Here is a 13,709-nt window from a genome sequence, read left to right on the forward strand (position 1 = left end):
CTCCACTGGCAAAATAATGTGTTTGTGTGTGTGTGTGTGGCATGTATATGTGTGTGCGTATGTATGTGTGGTTTGTGTGTGTGTGTGTGTGTGTGCATAGGCAGAGTGTACATAGGCTCCACACTCCGGGTACTCTCCTCCCTCTCTGGCAGGGACAACTCTGGCTCAGAGGATTCTATTCCACCGTAGCTCGCGGCAACCCTCGGAATTCAATCAGCTCGGCTGCAGAGCAATCCAAATAACTCCAGGTTCCAGCGCTCCCAGTCATTATCCAAGCCTTAATTGAATTCTGGGAAAACCTGGAGGTCGAGTCCGACTGGCTAATCTACCACTGATCTGCCTTTGATTAGTTTGGCCTGGGCCGCTCCCTGGGATGTGCGCTGTGATCCGCAGGCCATGCGTGACCTCAACAGGGGAGAACTCAGGTGAGAAAGGTAACTCGAGAGTCAGATAATAGATATCTTAGGCTAGGAGCATTTAGAGGACACACACACACTTTTTTTCTCTCTCTCTCTCTCTCTCTCTCTCTGCATGCTGGGAGTGTGTGGTGCATGCTGGGAATTGTATGAGCGAGTGTCTGAAGTTACATCGCCTGTTTTTTCCGTCTTGTTTTACTTTTCTTGGTGGTTTTCCTTTTTCTATACATGATTAAGCTGATTATTTATCTGATTTATTTGTTGTGGTAGAATTAAGTATATTGTTTTTGTTGTCGAAATTGCCCTGGCTTTGGCGGGCATGGCGACCCACATGGGGACTCCGTCCCTGTCACTTCGGCACGGCTTTAGGTGTGTTACTGAAGCTACTGTCACTGTGGAGGAGTTTCTGGTCGCCGTAGGAGAGACGGTAGGATATGAGAATGTTGCTTATGCGTCACGGATGAATAAAGCGGTGGTGGTTTTTCTTAAAGAAGAGCATCTTGTTGATCGTATGCTTGAGCACGGCGTACTTCTTAAAGGAATGTTTATTCAAGTTACGCCGCTTTTTTCTCCGTCAACAAGGGTAACGATTTCGAACGTACCGCCGTTTATTCCCAATGAGCTATTGGAGCGCGAGTTATTGCGCTTTGAGAAGTTTGCAAGTTCAATTAAGACTGTCCCGTTGGGTTGCAAACACCCGGCGTTGAAACAGGTTATGTCGTTTCAAACACCAGGCTCTGAAACAGGTTATGTCGTTTCAAACACCCGGCTCTGAAACAGGTTATGTCGTTTCAAACACCAGGCTCTGAAACAGGTTATGTTATTTCAAACACCCGGCGTTGAAACAGGTTATGTCGTTTCAAACACCAGGCTCTGAAACAGGTTATGTCATTCCAAACACCAGGCTCTGAAACAGGTTATGTCATTCCAAACACCCGGCTCTGAAACAGGTTATGTCGTTTCAAACACCCGGCTCTGAAACAGGTTATGTCGTTTCGGTGACAGGTGTTTATGTTTTTGGGCTCACCTGGGCAGACTTTAGAGTTGTCGTTTAAAGTCAAGTATGACAACAGACTGTATATGGCTTGTGCTAGTACGGGCAGTCAACGGTGTTTTGAGTGTGGGGATGTTGGCCATAAGCGACATGCTTGCCCGAAAAGGGAGAAGGCGGAGGGAGGGGCGCAGGTGGTCCTCGTAACACCTGGACCCACTGATGTAGGGAGAGGTGGGCCTCGTAATGCCTGGGCCCACTGATGTAGGGCGAGGTGGGCCGACAGTGGTAGAGCAGCCACAAGCACCTGTTTCTGAGCAACAAGTTGTCCGTGTTGAGGGTACAGAGTTTCAACTTGTACCAGAGGGGAACATAGCGTCTGTTATGCAGCAGAAAAATATTGTTGTAGGAGGTAAGGACGGATCTGAGGAGCCATTTCCCCAGACTGGTGAGGAGATGCCCAGTATGAGTGATGGGGTACAGGAGGGGGTTCATGTGGACCTAGTCACCCAGGTAGTGGAGGAGATGTCCACTACGAGTAATGGGGTACAGGAGGGGGTTCAGGTGGGGCTAGTCTCCCAGGTAGTGGAGGAGATGTCCACTACGAGTAATGGGGTACAGGAGGGGGTTCAGGTGGGGCTAGTCTCCCAGGTAGTGGAGGAGATGCCCACTACGAGTAATGGGGTACAGGAGGGGGTTCAGGTGGGGCTAGTCTCCCAGGTAGTGGAGGAGATGCCCAGTATGAGTGATGGGGTGCAAGTGGGGAGTGTTGAGAGGGATGTGGGTGAGGGGAGTCAGGGGTATGTGGCCTCAGTTGAGGAGGATCAGGAGAAGGATATGGATATCTCTCTTGATATGATAGCAGCTGGTGACGACTCAATTTACAATCTAGAGGAGGTAAATGGGTTCCTGGATCAGACTTTTGGGAAATCTGTCAAATTGGCCGATTTTTTCTATGTTGATAAGTTTGTGAGGTCAGCTGTGATGTTACAGAAGACGGTGGGGTTAGACCAGTTGAGTGAGAAGAAGCGTTTTTGCTTGAGGAAATGTGTTACTGCTGTTACGGCAGCAAAAGGAAGTGGGAACGTGGTCAGGTTAAGAGAAAATTAAAACAATGATGATGACCATGCCTCATAGGGTGTTTTTTTCTCTTTGTCTGGTTTCTCTGTGGTTTCTTCTGCTTTTCCTTTCTCTTTTCTATATGGAGGTACTAAGAGTAGGTTCTCTCAATATTAATGGGGGAAGGGACAGGAATAAGAGGGCTTGGTTATTAGAAGTAATAAAACAGAAAAGGCTTCATGGAGTTTTTCTACAGGAGACACATAGTGATGAGGCTAATGAGGTTGACTGGGGTATGTGGTGGGAGGGACAGCAGATACTCAGTCATGGTACTAATTTCAGTGCTGGGGTGGCAATCTTGTTTTCTCAGGCTTAGGGGTGACTGTGGTATCTACAACAGAGATTGTCAAGGGACGGGTTATATTAGTCAAGGCAGATGTTATGGGTTTTTTATTTGTTTTTTTCAATGTTTATGCTCCTAATAAGGGTACAGAGCATATTGCTGTATTTGATCAAATAAAGGAAACCTTAAGACAGTGTGACCAAGAGGGGTGTATGGTTTTCGGGGGGGACTGGAACTGTACAGTAGATTTTACTATTGATCACACTGCTGAAGAACCTCATCTGCGGTCAGCCACTTGTCTTGTCTGGTCTATTAGCTGAGTTTGAGCTTTCTGATGTTTGGAGCGTAAGGAATGCAACATTTAGGCTGTACACATGGTTAAAAGTTAATGAAGGTCATGTCAGTGCAGCAAGGTCAGACAGAATGTATGTATCTGATCACTACTGTAGTAGGGTTGGAAGGTTAGACAGGTTGTACAGTGAGGGAAAAAATAATTTGATCCCCTGCTGATTTTGTACGTTTGCCCACTGACAAAGAAATGATCAGTCTATAATTTTAATGGTAGGTTTATTTGAACAGTGAGAGACAGAATAACAACAAAAAAATCCAGAAAAACGCATGTCAAAAATGTTATAAATTGATTTGCATTTTAATGAGGGAAATAAGTATTTGACCCCTCTGCAAAACATGACTTAGTACTTGGTGGCAAAACCCTTGTTGGCAATCACAGAGGTCAGACGTTTCTTGTAGTTGGCCACCAGGTTTGCACACATCTCAGGAGGGATTTTGTCCCACTCCTCTTTGCAGATCTTCTCCAAGTCATTAAGGTTTCGAGGCTGACGTTTGGCAACTCGAACCTTCAGCCCCCTCCATAGATTTTCTATGGGATTAAGGTCTGGAGACTGGCTAGGCCACACCAGGACCTTAATGTGCTTTTTCTTGAGCCACTCCTTTGTTGCCTTGGCCGTGTGTTTTGGGTCATTGTCATGCTGGAATACCCATCCACGACCCATTTTCAATGCCCTGGCTGAGGGAAGGAGGTTCTCACCCAAGATTTGACGGTACATGGCCCTATCCATTGTCCCTTTGATGCGGTGAAGTTGTCCTGTCCCCTTAGCAGAAAAACATCCCCAAAGCATAATGTTTCCACCTCCATGTTTAAAGGTGGGGATGGTGTTCCTGGGGTCATAGGCAGCATTCCTCCTCCTCCAAACACGGTGAGTTGAGTTGATGCCAAAGAGCTCCATTTTGGTCTCATCTGACCAAAACACTTTCACCCAGTTGTCCTCTGAATCATTCAGATGTTCATTGGCAAACTTCAGACGGGCATGTATATGTGCTTTCTTGAGCAGTTGGACCTTGCGGGCGCTGCAGGATTTCAGTCCTTCACGGCGTTGTGTTACCAATTGTTTTCTTGGTGACTATGGTCCCAGCTGCCTTGAGATCATTGACAAGATCCTCCCGTGTAGTTCTGGGCTGATTCCTCCCGTGTAGTTCTGGGCTGATTCCTCACTTTCTCATGATCATTGCAACTCCACGAGGTGAGATCTTGCATGCAGCCCCAGGCCGAGGGAGATTGACAGTTCTTTTGATTCTTTCATTTGCGAATTATCACACCAACTGTTGTCACCTTCTCACCAAGCTGCTTGGCGATGGTCTTGTAGCCCATTCCAGCCTTGTGTAGGTCTACAATCTTGTCCCTGACATCCTTGGAGAGCTCTTTGGTCTTGGCCATGGTGGAGAGTTTGGAATCTGATTGATTGATTGCTTCTGTGGACAGGTGGCTTTTATACAGGTAACAAACTGAGATTAGGAGCACTCCCTTTAAGTGTGCGCTCCTAATCTCAGTTCGTTACCTGTATAAAAGACAGCTGGGAGCCAGAAATCTTTCTGATTGAGAGGGGGTCAAATACTTATTTCCCTCATTAAAATGCAAATCAATTTATAACATTTTTGACATGCGTTTTTCTGGATTTTTTTGTTGTTATTCTGTCTCTCACTGTTCAAATAAACCTACCATTAAAATTATAGACTGATCATTTCTTTGTCAGTGGGAAAACGTACAAAATCAGCAGGAGATCAAATACTTTTTTCCCTCACTGTATCTGAGCACTACTCTAGTAGAGTTGAACATGTGATATTACTCCTGTGGGTTTTTCTGGTCACCATAATGTGTCTGTTGATATCCACTTGTCCTGTCCACGAAAGTTATCACCTTATTGATATTTTAATGTTAAATTGTTACATTATGTCATGTTTTATGAAATGTTTTTGTTGTTTTGGGAAAAATTGAGGTTTACAAAAGGGAATTTTGAGTCCTTAAGACAATGGTGGGAGGTTGGGAAGGCCCAAATACGATTGTTTTGTCAACAGTATACTGCTCTGTCTCTTATTGAAGTTAAAGAGACTATCAGGGCCCTTGAACAGGACATCAAATCTATTGAATTGAAGTTGCTCACTCAGAATGACCCCGGACTAGTCATGAACTTACAGGACAAGAGACATGAACTGAGGTCGTTTCTACATGAAAGAGTGAAGGGTGCCTTGATTAGGTCTCGCTTTGCTACCCTCAAGGATATGGATGCTCCTGGTACTTTTTTTTTACCTAGGACAGTCAACATTGCAACGCAAACAGATGGTCTGCCTTCGTCTCCCTGATGGGAAGGTGACCACGGATGACAGTAAAATGCGCCAACATGTCGTGGATTTCTACTCTGCCCTCTATAAGGCGGAGGATTGTGATTCTCTGTGTACTGAACAGCTGTTACATGGACTTCCTCAATTGGGCCCTGAGCAGAGAGTTGCTTTGGACTCTGACATTACTCTGCAGGAGCTGTCCACAGCAGTTATGCAGCTCTCATCAGGCGCCTGGCATCGATGGTTTACCATCTGAGTTCTAGAAGCACTTTTGGGGATCTGTTGGGGGGATTTTTCTGAAGTGGTGTGTGAATCCTTTCATGAGGGTTCTCTTCCTGTTTCCTGTCAATGTGCTGTGCTTTCATTGTTGCCAAAAAAGGGGGATTTGGCTCTTCTAAAAAATTGCCGACCTGTTGCATTGCTGTGCGCAGAATATAAAATTGTATCTAAATGTCTCTCAGACAGGTTGAAAGAGTATCTGGGGCTGTTGGTCCACAAGGACCAGTCTTACTCTTTACCTGACCTCTCTATAGTTGATCACTTGTTTCTAATAAGAGATGTTTTAGACATTTGTGAACTTCTTTGGATCAGGAGAAGGCCTTTGACTGTTTGGGTTTGGGGATGTTTTTTTGTCTTGGATGAGTTTACTGTATACTGGGGCCTCATATATGGTGACGGTGGGGGGTGGTTTGAGCTGCCCCATCCCCGTCCAAAGGGGTATCAGGTAGGGATGCCCAATTTCAGGGCAGTAATATTATCTGGCAATTGAACCAATGCTTTGTTTTCTAAGAGCGAGGCTTACGGGTTTCTCTGTGCCAGGTGTAATGAAGGGTCCCACGATAGCACTGTCTGCGTATGCAGATGACGTGACAGTTTTATTACAGGGGATGAGGATGTTAAGGTTCTCTCAAACACTTTAAAGGTGTATGAGGGGGCCTCCTCAGCTAGAGTCAATTGGGAAAAGAGCGAATCGGTGTGGGCAGGTCAGCTTCAGACGGGGTCCGCTCCACGGTTACCAGGGGGGATTCAGTGGGGCAGAGATGGGATGAAGACTTTGGGGGCTCCGATGTCTTTCAGAAAAAGAACTGCGAGGGTGTAGTGGAGAAAGTGTGTGCCAGATTGTCAAGGTGGAAACGGATGCTACCTCAGCTGTCTTATAGAGGAAGGGTACTGGTAGCCAATAATCTAGCTGCCTCTACCCAGTGGCACAGACAAATTATTTTACAGCCACTGGGGGGCCTGATACAAGATCTTCAGAGGACCCTTGTCAATTTCTTTTGGTCTGGACGAGGGTGGGCAAGGCCCGGTGGACATTTCTTCCAGGATCATGGCTTTCCGGCTTCAAGCAGCCCAGAAATGGTTGTACTGTGACCGTTCTAGCTGGGTCGACACATCCTATACATTGATGAGGAGAGTGGGTTGTTTGGGCTTGACTCCATTTTATGAGTCTGTTAAGCAGGCTTGGAGAGTTCTTGTCAAGTCCCGTAAGACCGGCACCCCACCAGGGATGTGGCTTTTGAAGAGCCTCTTTTATACAACACTGCCATCCAGTCCCGTGCTGTGGGTTCAGCCAGCCTATGTTCATGCCTGTTAGGTGTGGGATGTACCAAGCTGGGTCATCTGATGCAGTGCAGGAGCAGATCGTTGGAGGAGCTGGGAGAAAGAGCGGGGATCCGATCATCTCGCCTGCTGAGGAAGGTCGTCGCTGAGGTCTGTAATTCCTTGCCAGGACTTCATCGGCAGTATGTGACTGACACTTCCAATTCTGATCAGTGGATGGAGGGTCTGGATGATGTGTTCCCTGTGCTGAATGTTAGTGCTGCGGCAGGGGGCATTAGAGGAGGATGGAGGGTCTAGATGTGTTCCCTGTGCTGAATGTTAGTGCTGTGGCAGGGGGCATTAGAGGAGGACGTGGGGATGCTGCTTTCCCTCCATACCCCGAAACTGCCTATTGAAAAGAGGACAGCTGACCTCCAATGGAGGATAATACATGGAGCCATAGCCACCAACATGCATCTGGTACACCTGGATCCTACTGTTGGGGAGGGGTGTCCATTCTGTGCTGAGTCTGAAACTCTGGCACATCTGTTCTTACAGTGTCCCAGGTTGGTCTGGATGCTGCACGTCTCTCTCTCTCTCTCTCAATTAAATGTGCTTTATTGGCATGACGTAACAATGTACATATTGCCAAAGCTTATTTTGGATATTTACAATATGAAAAAAAAAATGACAATCAAAATTGTCAACGGGCCAACAGCAACTCTCTCTCTCTCTCTCTCTCTCTCTCTCTCTCTCTCTCTCTCTCTCTTCTGTTCTCCTACTTTTCTGTAGGGCAAAGTGAACTATACTATAAAAAGGTTCTCTCCTCATCAGTGTGTGAATAATGAATCCCATCTTTGTGAAAGCCCTCTGTTACTCTGTCTCTGTATTCATGTACTATGAGTTTCTCCTAAGATGACCTCTACACCGATACTGGTGCACTGCAGACAGGTGTTGTGTAATTCTCCTATTATTAACAAATCCCACAAGCATAATCTGACCCAGTCTCAGGCTCCCACGGACACAGCTTTTACATTCCATAGAAACAACTGGGAAGTGATCTGAAAACAAAGCAATGAGGCACCATCTTCACCAAGTTAGATCAGACACGCACGCACGCACGCACGCACGCACGCACGCACGCACGCACGCACACACACACACACACACACACACACACACACACACACACACACACACACACACACACGTCTCTCACCTTAAACCAGGTGATATGGGGGTCTTTCCCAGGTTCTATGTAGTCCTCTATGTCTGGACAGGTGATGTCTTTGCTCTTGCTGAGTTCGGCCTTCTCCATATGTCTCATGTCAGAGTTGTAGCAGAGGTCTGTGTCGTTCTCAGCCACGTGGAGAGACATGGACACCTTCATACAGTAGGTTGAATTCCTGGAACACACCAGCACCAGAAAATTCATAGTCAAAACAACTCTTGTTATTCCCGATTTACATTAGCTTTCTTTTTTCTCTCTCTGACTGTATGTTTTACTCCCTCTTCCCCTGTCCTCATTCCTCCCACACGCACACAAACACAGGCAAAACATGCAACACACACATTGTCGGAGACAGTGCTAACGACGTGTTCATCAGCTTACTGAACCAATGACTCAGGCTCACGACCACTATTGAATTAATGGAGGGCCGTGCAGCCTGCCCTGGGAATACTAATGACAAAACAGACACCACACACACACACACACACACACACACACACACACACACACACACACACACACACACACACACACACACACACACACACACACACACACACACACACACACACACACACACACACACACACACACACACACACACACACACACACAGAGACAGGGGATGGAAGGAGTGGAAGAACCTGCTTAGTCATCATAGTGATGTAATAGCCCTCTGACAGCACAGGAGCAAGCCTGTGGCATTGAAATGCTGAAGGCTGGGTCTAAATACAGTCAAATGGCTTCATTTTCTCATCTACTTTCCTTCAATATGAGTCATTTCAGGAAGCCAGTGGCATGACTGAAACATGGGCTCATTGTCTGTAGCGGATGGCTAAGTTTGCATCACAAAGTGACGTCATCTCTTCAGATATACGGTACCAGTCAAAAGTTCGGACACACCTACTCATTCCAGGGTTTTTCTTTATTTTTACTATTTTATACATTGTAGAATAATAGTGAAGACATCAAAACTATGAATGAACACATATGGAATCATGTAGTAATCAAAAAAGTGTAAACAAATAAAAATGTATTTTATATTTGAGATTCTTCAAAGTAGCCAACCTTTGACTTGATGACAGCTTTGCACACTCTTGGCATTCTCTCAACCAGCTTCACCTGGAATGCTTTTCCAACAGTCTTGAAGGAGTTCCCACATATGCTGAGCACTTGTTGCCATTCCCAACACCACCACCCCCATCTCTCTGCCTTGTGTGACCTGTGTAGCATATGGGGCTTCATTTCATTACATTAACTTTACTGCTGGCCAGATGCTTCCTTTCAGGCTACATGACAGGCTTTCATATTATATAGTCAAGTTATGGAAGTAATAAGAGAATCCCCTCTCCCATAGAAGCCCCCCTGACCTTCAGACCATAAAACACACAGCTGAGGCTGTCAGACACTGCACCAGGCTACTAGAGACATAGCCAACAGGCTGGCTGGGAGGCTCTCTTACTGTGGGATGGAGCTAACTGAGAATAGGGTAAAGTAGGATTGGACTGGAAACCGTAACCAGATGTTAGATAATGCAATGACCGTGTTATTTAAAATGTTGTGTTTTTATTTTGCCTAAACACAAGCGCATATGTGCACAAATGCATATTCACACACGTACACGTACACACACACACGCACACACACACACACACATGCACACACACACGCACACACACACGTACACCGCCTAAGAGCTTTGGAGGTGTAAATGTTGACATGATGAGGGAGATTATCAGAGATGACCTCGTAGCGGAGGGGACATCTGAGCCAATCAGATGGATGGAGTCCCAGGGGAACAAATGAGGGAGCTCTCTACTTGTTAAATATTGAAACTAGGGGATCACTGCGGGATTGTGGGACATTTTATGTGGTGTTTGATTGATGGACAGTCAGGGGTCGACAATTCGTCTAAACTTTCAAAAACCGTTTCACTCCAACACAGCAAGCTTTAGTCTCCAACTCGCATTAGCTTCCATTCCCCACACATTAGTATCCCTCACATACGTTCGTTCTCAGAGTAATCACAACAGGAAAACACACACGCAGACCACTGAGAGATACAGGCTCATTTGAGAGGTGGTGAATTCATTCAGTGGGAGACACGTGCATGGACTACAGAGGTGGAGGGAGGGAGATTGTTTAGAGGAGAGAAAACACTGGAGGTGACAGCTTTACATTTACATTAAGTGGGGATGGAGAGAGAGAGAAAGAGAGAGGGGGAGAGGGAGAAACATAAACAATGAGAGAGAAAGAGAGAGGGAGAGAGAGAGGAAGAGAGATAGAGAGAGGGGGGAGAGAGAGAAACAGAAACAAAGAGAGAAAGAGAAAGGGGGAGTTGGAGGAAGAGAGATAGAGAGAGGGGGTTGAGAGAAACAGAAACAAGGAGAGAAAGAGAGGGGGGAGAGAGAGGAAGAGAGATAGAGAGAGGGGGAGAGAGAGAAACAGAAACAAAGAGAGAAAGAGAAAGGGGGAGTTGGAGGAAGAGAGATAGAGAGAGGGGGTTGAGAGAGAAACAGAAACAAGGAGAGAAAGAGAGAGGGAGAGAGAGAGGAAGAGAGATAGAGAGAGGGAGAGAGAGAGGAAGAGAGATAGAGAGAGGGGGTAGAGAGAGAAACAGAAACAAGGAGAGAAAGAGAGAGGGAGAGAGAGAGGAAGAGAGATAGAGAGAGGAGGTTGAGAGAAACAGAAACAAAGAGAGAAAGAGAGAGGGAGAGAGAGAGGAAGAGAGATAGAGAGAGGGGGAGAGAGAGAAACAGAAACAAAGAGAGAAAGAGAGGGGGGAGAGAGAGAGGAAGAGAGATAGAGAGAGGGGGAGAGAGAGGAAGAGAGATAGAGAGAGGGGGTAGAGAGAGAAACAGAAACAAAGAGAGAAAGAGAGAGGGAGAGAGAGAGGAAGAGAGATAGAGAGAGGGGGTTAGAGAGAAACAGAAACAAAGAGAGATTGTTATGTAGATTAAGTCACCTTCACACATACACTGATGGGAAAAATGTGGTTCCAGACAGCAAAGGAGAAAAGGGACTAACACACACACACACACACACACACACACACACACACACACACACACACACACACACACACACACACACACACACACACACACACACACACACACACACACACACACCATATCTCCTTCAGGGAAAAACATCTGGAGGGTTTCAATGCTAAGCTGTACTTTCTCCACTGAAGGATTGATCTATATTTAGATATAGCCAACTCAATGTAGCAGCATCATCCAATGCACCATGATACCGTAAGACTATCTACACCTTCCAAACAGTTCATAATAACCAGTCAAACTTCAAGTGAATGGTTGAAAATATGACTAGACTTCAACAATAAGAGAATTGATTTCAGCTCAGTGGCAAATCTCCAAAGTGCTTCTCTGATTAGGTTACTGGAGAACTCTTGAATCCCACCATGAATAACATCTGAATACATGAATCCTTTTAACACTGGAGAACATTTCCTAATGCATGTGATCTGCTTGTCTAGTGTCGTACACATACACACACGTAGAGGACGTTCTCAGTGTGCTGGCCGTAGAAATTATTTTTAAAGTAATGGTCAAGTCTTAGAGAGGGAGAGAGTGAAGGAGAGAGAAGGAGGGAGAGAAGGAGGGAGAGAGTATTATGTTGCCTATGAGAAACATTCACTTCAGACCCTCTCGACAGAACGACAAAAACACAACCCCTTTGATTCTGACTCAGCCGGAGAAAGAAGGGGGGAAGAGATCGTGAGAGAGAGCGAGTGCGGTAGGAGAAAGAGTTGGAAAGAGAGACTCAGCAATCAATATCACAGAGGAGTGCGCACGGTTAAAAGTAGACAGATGGAATAAAGGAGGAAGGGGGCATGTAGCTAAAAGAATAAATAATCCCTAGTTTCCCTAGTTTGTCCCTCGTGTCTTACGGTAGCTCTAGTATCCCTACTGTTCCTCCTATCTGACCGTAGCACGCAGGAGTAGACTAGAGCAGTAGAACACAGTTTGTCCCTCATGTCTTACCGTAGAACGCAGGAGTAGAGGCCCACGTCCTGCAGGTCGGCCGGTCTGAACCAGATGGCGTCCTCCTCCTTGCTCATGCGCACGCCGTTGAAGGAGATGGGCTCCTCGAAGTCTCCGTGGCCCAGGCCAGTGCTGCGGTACCACATGAGGCTGAGGCCCACGCTCTGAGCCTGGCTGTAGTTGGCCCTGATGTAGCCGTAGAACAGGGCACACTTCAGCCTCACCGGCTCTCCCTGCAGCACACGGTACTTCAGGTAGTCCACTGACCAGTCTGTACAGAGGTCAACTACAGAGAGAGAGAGAGAGAGAGAGAGAGAGAGAGAGAGAGAGAGAGAGAGAGAGAGAGAGAGAGAGAGAGAGAGAGAGAGAGAGAGAGAGAGAGACAGAGAGAGAGAGAGAGAGACAGAGAGAGAGAGAGAGACAGAGAGAGAGAGAGAGAGACAGAGAGACAGAGAGAGAGAGACAGAGAAAGAGAAATAGGATGTTATATTCTATTGAGTTAGCTATCCTCAAGACAGAGGAGAGAGAGTTAAATTCTTCTTTGTAGACAAGTCCATACAGCTGTCAGCTATGGGGGGGGTACACATGTTTCTATCCTACCATCATTAGTCCCCTCCTCCTCACTCAGTAAACATGGAAACAAAACAACAATGTTGTGCACTGAGCGAGAGAATATTACATCTGGGAAAACAGATTTCAGCTGAATTTCATCAGTGTGGCCTTGGTGGATGCTAAATCGGTGTGTGTATTTCCGTCTGTGCCACTTTCTGTTCGTATTCTCTCATCTTCTCTCCTCCATTTCCATCCTTCTCACAAATGTTTACACCTGGAAAGGTGTATGGAAGCAACTGTGACTGTCAAATATCTCCATCAGTGAAGTCCGGACCCCGTAGTGCTGTAGACAGTACCACTACTGTTTAAAACACCGCCAAGACCCCATTAGGTTAGTGTCTCCTCTCTGGACATGGTGACAGAGAGGTTAACCCACGGCCAGCAATCAGCCTGCGATCACTTGTTTACAAATTTCTGCACTTTGTGTGTGTGTGTGTGTATATATGTATGTGTGTGTGTGTCTGTATGCGTGTGTATGCGTGTGTGTGTATGCGTGAGTGTGTGTGTGAAGTGCTACAGTAAAGGATCCCTGCTGTATGCCAGTCTGAGTGATACAGAACCCTCACAGGGACAACTACACTTGTAATTAATGCCCTTAATTACAAGAGCAGGAGTGTTGGTGTGTGTGTATGCATGTGTGTGTGTTATATGACTGTGTGGGTGTCTGCCCAATTATTCCTCTTAATTAGCAGTAGGCCTCACAAATCTGAGTGTATTTGTATGTGCCTGTCTATGTGTGTCTGTATGTGTGTGTGTTTGTGTGTGTGTGTGTGTGTGTGTGTGTGTGTGTGTGTGTGTGTGTGTGTGTGTGTGTGTGTGTGTGCGTGTGTGTGTGTGTGTATGGGAGAGAGAGAGTAATATATTAACTGTG

At 46.2% G+C, this 13,709-nt stretch overlaps 1 protein-coding gene across 2 annotated transcripts in view; it reads right to left on the reverse strand.

The window, feature by feature from the left end:
- LOC106582011 (interleukin-1 receptor accessory protein-like 1-B) overlaps positions 1–13,709 on the reverse strand; it is a 308,398-nt gene that overhangs the window by 145,086 nt on the left and 149,603 nt on the right. For both annotated transcript variants that reach the window (XM_014164644.3, XM_014164641.3), the window contains exons 3-4: positions 12,227–12,512; positions 8,205–8,391 (exon numbers count right to left, since the gene is read on the reverse strand). In XM_014164644.3, the coding sequence (XP_014020119.3) occupies positions 8,205–8,391; positions 12,227–12,512 (473 nt within the window). The remainder of the gene's footprint in view (positions 1–8,204; positions 8,392–12,226; positions 12,513–13,709) is intronic.

Source organism: Salmo salar, chromosome 21 (assembly GCF_965601325.2).
Source record: "Salmo salar chromosome 21, fSalSal1, whole genome shotgun sequence".
In the NCBI taxonomy this organism is placed as follows: Eukaryota; Metazoa; Chordata; class Actinopteri; order Salmoniformes; family Salmonidae; genus Salmo; species Salmo salar.